At 45.1% G+C, this 14,089-nt stretch overlaps 1 protein-coding gene across 1 annotated transcript; it reads right to left on the bottom strand.

Annotated features, from left to right (window-relative positions):
* Nucleotides 1-526: 526 nt before the first annotated feature.
* GNG10 (G protein subunit gamma 10) lies at nucleotides 527-9,850 on the bottom strand. The gene is made up of 3 exons (XM_038403254.2): nucleotides 9,501-9,850; nucleotides 4,912-5,043; nucleotides 527-1,513 (listed from the first exon to the last, which is right to left on the bottom strand). The coding sequence occupies exons 1-2, from the start codon at nucleotides 9,579-9,581 to the stop codon at nucleotides 4,918-4,920; spliced, it is 207 nt and encodes a 68-aa protein (XP_038259182.1). The 5' UTR covers nucleotides 9,582-9,850; the 3' UTR covers nucleotides 527-1,513; nucleotides 4,912-4,917.
* Nucleotides 9,851-14,089: the final 4,239 nt, after the last annotated feature.

Raw genomic sequence — 14,089 nt, 5'->3', positions numbered from 1 at the left:
AAGATAGATAAGAACAGAATGGAGCATCGTCGCTGGGAGTGGAAATAAGTGCATAAATTCTTTCCTGTGGAAGGAAGCAGAGTTCACATTGGCAGGGCATATACATAGGCACTAAACTAGTAAACTCCTCTTCTGCACCTCACCAGAATGAAGGTATTTGAAAGATTCAGGGTGAGATTTTCAAAGCTGCCTATGGGATTTGGATGCCCCGTTCCCAGTGACATTAATTGGAAGTGAGTGTTCAAATCCTTTAGTCCCCTTCGAAAATTTCAGTCTAAGGAATTATATGCACCTTTCATACGAAATGTTCCGTGCACATTTCTTCTTATAAATTGGGTTATGATGCCTTCCCTTATTCACACAAAGAAGTTAAACATCTATAACTACTGCTTTTCTATTAACAGGAGACAAACTTTTCTGGATTCCTGCACTAACCTGTGCAGCCCTAAATGCCACATAATTCATGAGCCCTCCTTCCCATATCTAAATCAGAAAATCCTCCTCTTATAATAAAACAAAGGTTAAAGGCAGTAGGGAAAAGAATTTTATTTCCAAGCTTTTAAAAGATTAATACAAACACTGGAGAGTAAACAAAATGAAAAACTATTTAAAAAAAAAAAAGCAGGGTCTTGTAAAAGTGCTTTGTTAAAAACCAAAGGCACACAACCAACAACATTATACACTCATAGAGGCTTAATGAGTTGTGTATTTCAAGCCTTGATAATTCTGAGTGTGAACTCAATTTGCCCTTCATGTTTTTCTAGTGTTCTGTGAATATTGTTAATCACATTTTAAACATTTGTTAAGAAAATTCCAACAAAGCAATATCTTGAGAAGCACAAATAAGAAAGAGTAAACAGGTTGGACATTGTGTAGTGAATGTGTCATAAGAATCAAGTCTGTGCTACATACTGTCTGGCAATTTCTATAAAAGACATCACATACTGATTTAAAGGCAGCTGCAAAGCAGTCTGAGTTAGCTCCCAAGTCTTAAAAATTTTAAAAAAAACAAAACAAAAAAAAAACCCCTTTCCATTTGGCAACACTGGTTCTGGTAAAACCGGGTTCTTGTGGATTTCAACATGCACTTTGTGGGTCTCTGTTTAGAAAATGTAAATACCAAGCGTGGGTAAGAGGAAAATGAAATTTAAGTGTGTAGAAAAATCTTTTATCCAGGCATCACAATTATTAAGGGGGGCGGGGGGGAAGTTATTTGGTAAAATTAAAATATTTTTCCTTTCTAAAATGTAAACAACCTCATCATTAAATAACCTTGTGTAGTAACTATGGAAACAATGTTAACTCAGTTATTAAGAGTGCTTTCTCATATAAAATACTTTACACATATTAGCAAAAGATCTCGTGAACTACTGATACACCAGAATGGATTGATAAATATCTAGGAGCTTGTTTTGGCCACGGGAGAAGTAGGGCACAGAGATAGTGTTTTCTTGAGAAGGAAAGGCAGCTGTTATTCTTTTCATGCTTGAACAGAACTCTCCACCGACGTTTCCTACAAAAGGAAAAAGTTTTATTAAAGGCTGTCTTTGCTTTTCTTCTTTAATAAATTCTTCTCACAAGCTGTAACACAGAAGCCTCTTCATTGTGAGTTAGGTTAAATGAGCCACTGTTGGGTGCTAGCTTCCTGGAATACTGTAAAATTTGTCCCCACCATTTTAACCTCATGAAGCAGTAACAAAAGTGCTATGAAATACTGGTCTATTAGCAAAAGAAGAAAGACATAAAACCCAGTACCCATTTATGTACTTCTGGAATGCTTGCAATAAATCATCTATTGGGCTCTTATTCCTCAAACAGGAAAAAAATCCTGTATCTTGACAGGCCAATATAACCATATGATACTTTATTTCTTAACTTGGATGGAGTCAAGTCCTAGAAACACATATACACAAGTAGAATGGCAGCTTCATAAAAGGAATAGAAAAATAGAAGAGTCACTGTCATCCTAAATATCACATTTGCCAGGACACCTAAGATTATTGTAACAAAGAGAGAAACGAAAAAATATTTTTCTGTTTGTGCATTTGATAGCATTTTGAGCCATCAGTTGCACTTTTCCCCCAGTCAATTTCCCCTCTTTCATCCAGATCCACAGAGGTGGGTTGGCTGAATGGTGAAGGTCGCAGGTTTGAATCTCACACTGAAAGGCCACCTCTAGTTCACCCACCTGCAAAATGGTGCCTGATCCATAGGGTTAGAGTAGCCAAAGGTGGTCAGACATGATGCTGACCACACGACTCCCTTGTGTACCACTGGCTATGAAACGGATGTGCCTTAATCATGTCAGCCCGATGAGCCATTAGCTCCAGAAGCTTTTACTTTGACACAGCTCCAGTGGAGAAAACAAACATTTAAAAAAATAGGAAAATGTGATTTTTAAAAGCACAAAATTTGGCAGAGGGACAAAAGTACCAATTAAACCAAATAGATTTCAAGTTGACAGTGTCCTCTAACAAAGAGGAAGTAAATGGGACTCTCATCAGTCCTCCTGTCGTGGTAATTTATTTACCCTCCCTACTAGGAGTTACCACCTTATGTGTCACTTTTAAAGAATTATGAGGATGGCTGCTCCTACATTAAACATGACGACTGTGCTATGTAAGATTTTAAGTAAGACACAGGGGCTGGATCCTACAAAGAATTACTCACACCCTTGAAGTACCAGGGCTGTCCATATGACTACGGATAGGAATAAACACATAGGTGAGAATGCCTTTGCAGGATTGGACCCTAATGATTTGTCTACACTCAATTTTTTTCTTAATATTCCCACTGTTACTACCAGCAGGACTGGCAATGCAGGGAGCACTAGTGTAGATAGCAGGTGGCTGCTGGTGAGTGAATCACATTGTTTAGACTTGCTCAGAGCAGGTCAACGATGACAGTGGTTACCAGTCTACACTAAGCCCTCCATTGCTGCCATCTCTCAAGGAGCTGCGCCAGCTGTAACGATGGTGGGAAAAAGCCTAGTGTAGACAAAGCCTAAGTGAACTGCAATACAGCATGCAAGTTGAAAAGTGTTGTAATATGCGGAGAGTTATTTAAATCAGTGCAAATGCTGCAACTTCATTTGTTTCTTTCAAGCTGCGTGCAGCCTCTTTTGGGACTGTGTTAGTTAACAAAGAAACTAATCAAGAATGCAGTTCCATTTGATGCTGTGATAAATATAAAGGGAAGGGTAAACACCTTTAAAATCCCTCCTGGCTAGAGAAAAAACCCATTCACCTGTAAAGGGTTAAGAAGCTAGGATAAGCTCGCTGGCACCTGACCACAATGACCAATGAGGAGACAAGATACTTTCAAAGCTGGAGGGAGGGAGAAACAAAGGGGTGTCTGTGTGTGTGATGCTCTTGCCGGGGACAGAACAGGAATGGAGTCTTAGAACTTAGTAAATAATCTAGCTACATATGCGTTAGATTATGATTTCTTTAAATGGCTGAGAAATTAGACTGTGCTGAATAGAATGAATATTCTTGTCTTTGTGTCTTTCTTGTAACTTAATGTTTTGCCTAGAGAGATTCTCTATATTTTGAATCTAATTACCCTGTAAGGTATTTACCATCCGGATTTTACGAGGTGATTCTTTTTACCTTTTCTTATATTAAAATTCTTCTTGTAAGAAACTGAATGCTTTTTTTCATTGTTCTTAAGATCCAAGGGCTTGGGTCTGTGGTCACCTATGCAAATTGGTGAGGATTTTTATCAAGCCTTGCCCAGGCAGGGGGGTGCAAGGTTTTGGTGAGGATTTTGGGGGGAAAGACGTTTCCAAACAATTCTTTCTCAAAAAAATAAACCCGGACGTTTGGTGGTGGCAGTGGAAGTCCAAGGGTAAAATACTTTGTACCTTGGGGAAGTTTTAACCTAAGCTGGTAAAAGTAAGCTTAGGAGGTTTTCATGCAGGTCCCCACATCTGTACCCTAGAGTTCAGAGTGGGGAAGGAACCTTGACAGATGCACTACCAGGTCAATCATCAAAAGCTGAAGAGAGTTAAAGGGTTTGAAGTAACAGGAAAAACGGTATGTTTGAAATGCTTTGTAAAAAAGACTGCAAATGGCATGGAACATGTTAAATGCTGTGCTTAAGTTAATTAGAAACTGGATGCTCTATTATTGGGTCAACAGAATCAACCATTTATGCTTAAGTTTACTGCACAGTCAATCCTTCCTCTAAATTTCCTTCCTTTCCTGAGATAACTGATCTTCTAAAATGGTACCTCATCATCAATGCAATATCTGCTGGAAGAAAGCACCCCCTGAAATCACTTCCTAGACAATATTCATTCCTAAACCACTGTGAATGTAATGTGAAGGCCATCTCCCATAGGGAGATGACTCAACTTTGGGGAAGGGGAACTGGGTCCCTTACTGGCCATTTTGGTAGTACGCCATGCTCCTCTGGAGAGACAGTTTCCTACTGTCTTTTCTGCCAATGGAGGAATGGGGATTGTGAGCACCGCTGAGTAGAAACAATCGACAGTTACAGCGGGAGAAGATAAAAGCTAACTTGGAAGTGTGCCATCGACGCCTGCTGCCTTTGACCTCTAAACCCTTCCCAGACTCCAAAATGAAGGAGGGTCTTATCTGAAGTGCAGAGTATCAAATCGATTATGCACCCAACATCCTGCTGTTGCTGAAGACTCGTTTTAAAAATAGCTACAGACACCATATCGGCCAACAAGCAAAAGAAGAGAGGAGGGACGTCCAGAGGGAGAAACATGTTTTAACTCCAGTGCCCAGAAGGGCAGAGTAGAAAAAAAGTAAGCACTTTGCTAGAGAAGAGGTATTATTGGTATGCATGTCAGAGACAGGAAGACAACCTAATGAAAACTTGTCATTTCTAGGGCTTTGAGTTTACAGCAGATAGCATATACGACTTCTGTCGTTACCATACCTGACTTCAGAGTAAAGCACAGGATCTAGGCTCCCGGAAAGGATTGCTCCCAGCAGGAACTCCTATGAGCAGGGCATCTTTGCAGGCGTTCTGCATACAATACTGCTGAAGTTCTGCGGCTGCCTGAGAGACCTGTACAAGAAAAGAGAAATACCCTCATACAGAGGAGAAACCAGTTCATTCCCTGACATCTACTACATAGTTCCTCTTTTTAGTAACCATTATCACACAGAGTGGGAAAGCAGCCAAGCCAGCTCCCAAAGCGAAAAGTGCTGATTAAAATAACGCAGATTCAAACGCGCAAAGCTCTGACAAGACAGACGCTACGTTTTACATCAATGAGTATTTTCAATTCTGAGCCACAGCAGCGTGTGGAACGTAGGTGTGGGTGCCACAGAATTCAAGTTCCATCGTGCCACACAATTTTCAATTCAATTTTCTGGTGTACTTTATTACAAAATAGTCATCTAGCAACGTACACAGCGCTTCCCACCATGGAAAACATCGTTCCCATCCCAAAGAGCTTACACGCTAAATAAGAGAAGACAAATCAGGCAAGACATAGGACAGCAGCAGGGGCAGAGTGAAGGGCTTAAAATTTGAACCTCCCTTAAAAAAATGTTATTTAGGTTAAAATGATCAAGCTTGGATGTCTAAAGTTAATCTCCTAAATCTAGATATAGGCACCTGAAGAGGAGTGGCCTGATAGGTCTGAAGCAAGCTCAGGAGACAGAAGGTATCGAGGAGCCTGAGGCATCCATGCTCCCCTCTTAGACGACAGGCTGGTTAGCCTGCGCAACTTTTGGAGCTGGACAGAGATTCAAAAATCAATTGGCGAGGATGCAGACAGCAGCGTAGATCCAGGAAACGTTTAAGGATGGGGTGTCTTTCTGCCAGCCAGCCTGGTAGGATTTTAGTCCGCCAAAGGGCGGTATTGGAGAACGCTAACTGGAATCACCAAGTGCGACGTCCTCACTTGAAGCTACACACGAGGCCTTTTTCTGAACTCAGGGAATATAGTTCTCGCTCCCTCTGTGGCGCCCCAGTGCTCCAACAAGAGGGACTGGAGGGGTTTACTTGCGGGATTGGGATAGTGACCCACATCCACAGGGCCATCCTTAGGGGGCTCTATGCAGTATTATTAAACTGGTGCCCCTATGCCTGATGGCAGCCCGGGCTCGCATGTGTATTTTAGATGCAGGGGGTCTTTTGAAGGATTTATTTAAAAAACTGTATATCTGCAGACCCAAGCACTTAAGGCTAAAGATGAATCCTTGGATTGTACATCTAAAAAATCTAGGCCAGGATTTTTTAGAGATGTGATTTCATAATCTTCAGCAACACGCTAATGAAATATTTTTAAAGCAAATTTTAAACTAAGGTCCTGTAGACTAACATGTTCTGAGTAAATATTACAGTAATGCACAACTGTTTTGGTCAGGAAATTCAGGATCGGACAGTCTATACCTGGCAAATGCCTGTTAAATGGCTTCATTACCACTTGAATGGATCTTTAACAGTTTCAATGCCCTATGTCAATACCAAAGTGCGGAAGATAAGGGCAGGGCTACACAGTGCTCTACAATGGAGTAATTAGCAGAGTGTGTCCTGCATATGCCATGTTGTACAGTGCTCAGCACCACTCCGCAGCCCTCTTCTGCCTACCTTTCCAGACACAGGCAAACTTTGCAGCCAGCCGATGAGCAAGGAGCCATGTATATCCCACTGCTGTTGATAACTATGTCTGAAGGAGGCGCACACCTTGCGTGTGGCAACTGTGCAGTAGCAGTCTATGTGACACAGGTTTGTAGTGTTCAGTAGCAGGGCCATCTGTCACTATTGCTTGTGCGTTCTCAATGCAAGCCAAATGTACATTTTCCCCCCTCACTCCCTAATCTATCACATTTCAACAGATGGCAATAAGTGTGCTCAGCCCAGCCGCCCCCCTTGTGCGCGTCCCTGTGCGTAGGTATCACTTTCTGACCAGGCTCCTCCTTTGGGAAAGTCTTGCTCCCTGGGCACTGATCTGGAGAGGGGGGCAAAAACCCTACCAGAGCATGCAATTGTGGGGGTGGATTTCCCTCTGATAATTCATCACATACTCTGAACAGCCAAAAGAGAGCTCTCTTTTCTCCCACACAGCATCCAGCTCAGCATCTTTTAAAATCCCCCTGCACGTTGTTTCATCATTATATTCTCTTCCTTGGTGTTTCCTCTTTTTGTGCCTATTTTACTGCTTTGTGATCAAATTATCTTGCTAAGAGAAAATTAATCTGATTTTTTTTTTTAAAAGAAGCCCAAAAAATAAAACCAGAGAGCCCAATAAACAAACCAAACACCTTCCAACAACGAACAAGGCTGGAAATTTCTGCCCGATGGGTTAATGGTTTCGAGAGTTGAAAACAGAACACTGGAATGGAAATGCTTAGGCACCCTCAACAGTAATAGACAATACTGCACTGCTACAATACAGAAGAACTGGGCACATTTGTTCAGTTGACTAGGCTATTCATTGCAGATTCCCAAATGTAATGAATGAACATGCAAGCAAACAAATGATAAACTACGATCCCTGTTACTGAATCAGTCTACATGTACTTTGTCATTTTAAAACTACTATTGTTTAGTTTTAATTACTGATAAGCCTTCTTGGTTATATTAGTAAATGTATTAGAGAGAATGGTGCATTGATGTTAAAATACCATCTTACTTTCATCATGTAATTGTACAGGTCAGGGAGTTATACGCTTGCCACTTTCACTGCGAAGCAGATGACCATAAATTAGAAAAATCTAGTCTCAGCTGTTTCTTATTTATAAAATAGCTGGCTAAACAGCTACAGTTTAAAGTATTGAAGCTGTATTCAAATCATATTTCAAGATAAGCCTGTGTTTTATGAACTGGGAGAGTAAGGTTGTGTGCACACCTGGGGTGATGAGAGAGGAAGAAATGGCTGGATGCAAATTAATTTGACTTTCATTGTTTTACAGCCTGAAACAGGGCTGGACTTTGCACATAGCTTGAAAGAGTTGCTTTATCAAAGCAATTGTGGAACATGGAATTCTAAAATGATCACCAGCCATAAAACAAGGCTCTTTATTGGCAGGATTTTATAAAAGAAATAATGATAAAAACATATACACACATCTAGGAATTGGCAGGCATCATTCTCTCTATTCTCTCTATTCAAGTCTAATTGGAAGTGGGTGAGATCATCAGGTTTGGAGTCTAGATTATCATGTTTGTGGATCAGCAACAAGAATTAATGAGGTTCTGCTATATTATTCATTATAGCCTTTTTTCCTGGGAAATGCTCTCCTGCCACACTGATGAGTTGGATTGGCAGGCACCCTGCATGCTGCCTCCAAGGCTCAGAACCTGTCCCCAAAAGTACATCATTCAGTCACTCTCTCCCAGTCGTTTATCAAAATACCACAAACTGAAGAAAATTAACCCCCTCTACCCTATGCAGATAAACAAAGGTAAGCTGGCACAGACTGCTGAAGGACCTCTCCGCCCCATAGCTTTCTCCAAGTTTGCTCTTCCCACCAGCCTGGGGCTTGGCCAAGTCCTTGCCTACTTCTGTCCTACTGAGCTAGCTCAGGACGGGGCAGCTCATTTTATTTAACACCAAACTCTTCGGAACAACAGAAAATAAGCCCATGTTAAAAAGCGCAATCAACTGATGGCTTTTTTTCCCCTTGCAAACCACCACAGATCTGGGGGGCTACTGGGCCATCGGTTTGATGATGCCAGCTGTTTGCTACCTTCTCCTTGTAACATAAACAGAAGCCACCAGACCTGAAGGTATTTCTCCGGATCCCAGATCAGAAGGCTCCCACCTCAGATGAGCCCACCCACCTGGGAACCACGTTGTGCCCAGAAGCAGCTAGCTCCCCCCCCCCCTTGCAGAACCGACAATGGCTGTAAGAAGACCCTTTTTTGACCCAGCCAGGTGATGAAAGCCTGATCACAAAGCTCCAGCCCTGTCCCAACCTACTGATCCTTGCAGTGCAGCAAGGCTGGGGAGCAGGGATCTCTTCCCCCACATGCCCCTGTCAGCTGAACAGAGGAGCTGCTGAGTTGGTGCTGCCCAAAGGAGCCGAGCCCGTCGCAGAACAGAACCTAGAACCGTAGACCGAGACCAACAGCACCCCTGGGTCCCCCGGAGCTCTGCGGAGTTGGTCGTCAACGCCCTTTCCTCGCCTCTGGGTGCACGGGCCGCGGCTGTGGGAGACTGGCATAGGGTGAGCAGATGGCAAGTGTGGGGAAAAAAAAAAAAATCGGGACGCTTCTTTTCCGGGAGGGGGAGGGTACAGATTCTTATACAAGACAAAGCCCCTAATGTGGGGACCGCTGGCCACCCTAGGCTGCTTTGTGGGAGCTAGTAGAGGGGTGGGTGGGTGAGTGGCTGGACCCCCCCCCCCAGCCAAGTGCTTTTACCCTCGCTCGCTCCCCGCCCCAAAAGGGGACTGAGCCCCCCCCCCAACCAGAGCCACGCTGCTCGCCCGCTCGCCCCCGGGCTTCGCAGCGGGCCGGCAGAGCCCAGCCGGGCAGCAGGCAAGCCCCCCTTGCCGGGGGGCGCTCACCTTGATCCTCTCCACCGCCGCCTCCAGCTTGAGCTGCTCCACCAGCCGCTGCATGCTGCTCAGGCTGGCGCTGGAAGACATGCTGGCGGCGAGCTCGGCACCCGGGCGAGCCCCGCAGGGGCAGCAGGAACTGAGCTCAGAGGGGGAGGAGGCAGCCCCGGGCCGAGCGGCAGGCGCTGCCCAGAGCCCCCTCTAGAGGCCGCCGAGACGGGGCCCGATCCCGCGGAGCCACGCGTGCCCCTGCTGGTGCGTGGCCACCCGCGGGGTCGCCGCTGGCCCCGCAGTTCGGCTCGTAACTGCCCCCCCCCCTCCCGGGTGGGTTGGGGGCCGTGCTTGCCAAGTCACCGGACAGCTTCAGATTGCACGGCGGGGGCAGCCCCCCCTGCTGCGCCAGACGCCTCGGCGTCGCAGGCGGGCGGCTCTTGGGGAAGGGGAAACAAAAGGCTTCCTGAAGTAATCAACGCCCCGATCGTGGGAGGCTCCTCTCTGCTCTAGCGGCCTGCACAGGCGGGAGGCCGGGGGCCCCGCCGCCCGCGGGCCCGTCCGGGGCAGAGCGGCGCCGCGGCTTGTTGGAGGCGTGGGTACGATTCCTTTTGCGCTCGCGAGCTGCCGCTGCACTTGCCCGTGTTCCTGCCCACGGGGGGTAAACGGGCTCCGTATTTGCTGTGCCCCAATAGTGCTCATGGAACTGGTTAAAATGAAACCAGCGGCCCCGGCCTGAAGATCGTACAGCTTCAATCCTTAGGCCCGTAAAGGGGTCCAGCCACACGTGTGGCTCTTGAGTCTTTAAGGGGCCGCCGGGCGCCTTGTTGTTTATGTGAATCACTCTCCTTACAGTTTTTTTTTTTCCACCAAATGCATCCGACGGAGTGAGCTGGAGCTCACGAAAGCTTATGCTCTAATAAATTTGTTAGTCTCTAAGGTGCCACAAGTCCTCCTTTTCTTTTTTCTCCTTACAGTGTGTATGATAAACCCATCGTTTCATGTTCTCTGGGTGTGTATATCAATCTCCCCTCTGTTTTTTCCACCAAATGCATCCGATGGAAGTGAGCTGGAGCTCACGAAAGCTTATGCTCTAATAAATTCGTTAGTCTCTAAGGTGCCACAAGTCCTCCTTTTCTTTTTTCTCCTTACAGTGTGTATGATAAACCCATTGTTTCATGTTCTCTGGGTGTGTATATCAATCTCCCCTCTGTTTTTTCCACCAAATGCATCCGATGAAGTGAGCTGTAGCTCACGAAAGCTTGTGCTCTAATAAATTTGTTAGTCTCTAAGGTGCCACAAGTCCTCCTTTTCTTTTTGACATTGACTGAAAGCTGTTTAAAGTCAGTAGGAGTTTTTGAGTTAGCTTCAGGGTTTCAGAGTAGCAGCCGTGTTAGTCTGTATTCGCAAAAAGAAAAGGAGGACTTGTGGCACCTGGGAGATTAACAAATTTATTAGAGCACAAGCTTTCCTGAGCTACAGCTCCAAATGCATCCGATGAAGTGAGCTGTAGCTCACGAAAGCTTATGCTCTAATAAATTTGTTAGTCTCTAAGGTGACACAAGTCCTCCTTTTCTTTTTGCTTCAGGGTTTTGGATTACATTTTTTTGACTGGGTAGCACTGACCTCACAGTTTGCTCACGTGGATCTTTTCAGGATCTGGGCTTAAATGTGTATGTTTGGGGTAGAACAGTTGTACTGCAACCAGTAGACTTAGCTAAATTCTCCAGATAACAGCTAAACAAAAATGTAAATATTGGCCCAAACCTGCAGAGTCTTAAGATTAATAAACATCATAAAAAACCCTAGCCACACAGCAGTTAGAAATTGTCACCTGCAGATAGAACTTGAAAGTTCTTGCAGGTACTAGTGCTCAAAAGTTGCAAACTATCCTGAGGCTAAATAGACTGAACATATGAAGAAAAATCAACCCCCTGAAAGGCATCCAATTCCGCACTACTATCCGTGTTTAGGCCTGGATCCACATGCATAGACACTGGTGTCCGTTCAGAACCCCACTGAAGTCAAGTGAAAGCATCTGTCTACACTGATCCAAATGCAGGATCAGAGACTTACACTTGGTCTACACAAGAAAATTAGCCAGCTTAACTACATTGCTCAGCACATAGAAATGTCATGCCCTGTATAATGTAATTAAGTCACACTAAACTCTGGTGCAGTGGAGACACCACTAGGGCAATAGAAGAATTCTTTCATCAAACTAGGTACCGCCTCTCGCAGAGGTGGATTTACCACAGTGACAGAAGAAACTTATATTGCTGTGGTGAGTGTCTACACTACAGTGGCACAGCAGCAGGGGTGCTGCTGTAGTGTTTCTAGTGTAGACCCAGCCTAAAGCCTGGCCTACACGACACTGTTTTGTTGGAAAAAGGCAACTTTTGCTGACAATATAGTGGAGGTGTATACACAATAATGCTACTTTTGTCACCCAAATTCTCCTATTTTGCCAACAAAATAAAACCACCTTAACGAGAGGCATAGAGCTTTTTGCGATGAAGTTAAAGCGACAAAGCGTCGGTGTAGACACTGCCATTTCGTTATGTTGCCATAACTGGCCTCCCCCAGTATCCCACAGTGTCCACCGTTATTGCTCTGCTCACTGCTTTGAACTTGGCTGCACTGCATACAGCTATGCATGCGCCCCTCCCCTTTCAAAGTTCCAGGAAATTCTGACACCTGAGCATGTGGTTGCAAAACAGCAAATCATTAACCTGAAATCCTGCTCTCCCCGGGCAATAGGAACACAGCAGCAGGCACGCTGCTGCTGGGGAGTGGAGGTAGGGGGGCGCGGAAGGACCGCTGTTCTGTGGAGAGCCATACGAATGGCCATACTGGGTCAGATCAAAGATCCATCAAGCCCAGGATCCTGTCCTCTGACAGTAGCCAATGCCAGGTGCCCCAGAGGGAATGAACAGACAGGTTATCATCAAAAAGAAAAGGAGTACTTGTGGCACCTTAGAGACTAACAAATTTATTAGAGCATAAGCTTTCGTGAGCTACAGCTCACTTCATCGGAGCTCACGAAAGCTTATGCTCTAATAAATTTGTTAGTCTCTAAGGTGCCACAAGTACTCCTTTTCTTTTTGCGAATACAGACTAACACGGCTGCTACTCTGAAACCTGAGGTTATCATCAAGTGATCCATGCCCTGTCACCCAATCCCAGCTTCTGACAAACAGAGGCTAGGGACACCATTCCTGCCCATCCTGGCTAATAGCCATTGATGGATCTATCTTCCATGAATCTATCTCTCTCTCTTTTGAACCCCTTTATAGTCAGGGAGGGAGGCGATGGCTGATAGGGGGGTGTCCCTCTGCCTCAGGACTGGTTGCTTCTGGCCACTGTCTGAACTTAAAGAGACAGCATGCTGCCGACACACTAACTCTTCCCCAACACACACTCTCTCTCACATACACACACTCCCCCAACACACACTAGTCTTTGTCTCACTCCCCCCCACACACACACTCCCTGTCACACACTCTCGCCTCCCCCACCTCCTTCAATTGAAAAACAGCTGGCAATCTAGTATGATGCCCATGGCATATGGGATTGAGAAACCTGCATCATGTGATGCTGTACCTGCCCCATGAGGCATTGCAAACTCTTCCCATAGCACCCTGCAGCCAGTTGCACAGTGGGATAGCTACTCACAGTGCACTGCTCTCTGTGTTGATGCAAGAGCTGCTAGTGTGGATGTGCTCTGCCAACACAAGGAGCATAGTGTGGACAAGCAACAGTGATTTAAATAAAGCAATTTAATTAAAGTGGAATAACTTTTATCAACAAAACTCTGTAGTGTAGACATAGCCTAAGGCTGTCTGCTTTTTAGGCCAATGACTGTTTTCCTCTGTGTTTGGAAAGCACCTTGCACAATAACCATCTTACTAACTCTTAGACTATGTCTACGCTCCAGGGATCGATGCACCAGGGTTGATTTAGCGGGACTAGTGAAGACCTGCCAAATTGACCGCAGATTGCTCCCCAAATGAGAAGAGTAAGGTAAGTCAACAGGAGAGTATCTCCCATAGACTCAGCATAGTGTGGACCCCGCGGTAAGTCAACCTAAGCTACATCGACTCTGGCTACGTGAATACGATAGCTGGAGTTGCGTAGCTTAGGTCGACTTACCGTGGAAGTGCAGACATAGTCTTAGGGCTCACTTTCACTGCCGTGTTAGCTGGTGGTATAATTTGAGTGTGGCCCTTACTCTGATTCCTGTCCACACATAAAAGTCTCTAGCTTAAGTTAGTTAGTGCTTTAAACTCTAGCTAGCAGGCCCATCAGGGGGTGTGGGTGGAAGCTTGAGTGCCGCTGACAGTCAAACTAATAATGAAGTGGAAATGCAGCCACTTGGTGCTGCTGATCAGCTCACTCTGTGCAACTTGAGTGTAATTTTGCAGTGTGGCTGCTCTGACTCAAGCTAACTCTGCAGGGCAGATATATCCAGGATGACAGAACCGTTCACCAGCAAAATACCATCTACTAGAAAGAATTCAGGTTTGGTGGATGTGTTTGGATTTGGGCACAGCTTCTGAAACTGCTTGTGTACATTTTTCCTGCGCCGACTCCTGTGAAGGGCTGTT

The sequence above is a fragment of the Dermochelys coriacea genome, chromosome 5, assembly GCF_009764565.3.
Source record: "Dermochelys coriacea isolate rDerCor1 chromosome 5, rDerCor1.pri.v4, whole genome shotgun sequence".
Taxonomy (NCBI): Eukaryota; Metazoa; Chordata; order Testudines; family Dermochelyidae; genus Dermochelys; species Dermochelys coriacea.
Note: the sequence above shows the minus strand (reverse complement) of the source record. Positions and strands in the feature narration are given on the sequence as shown.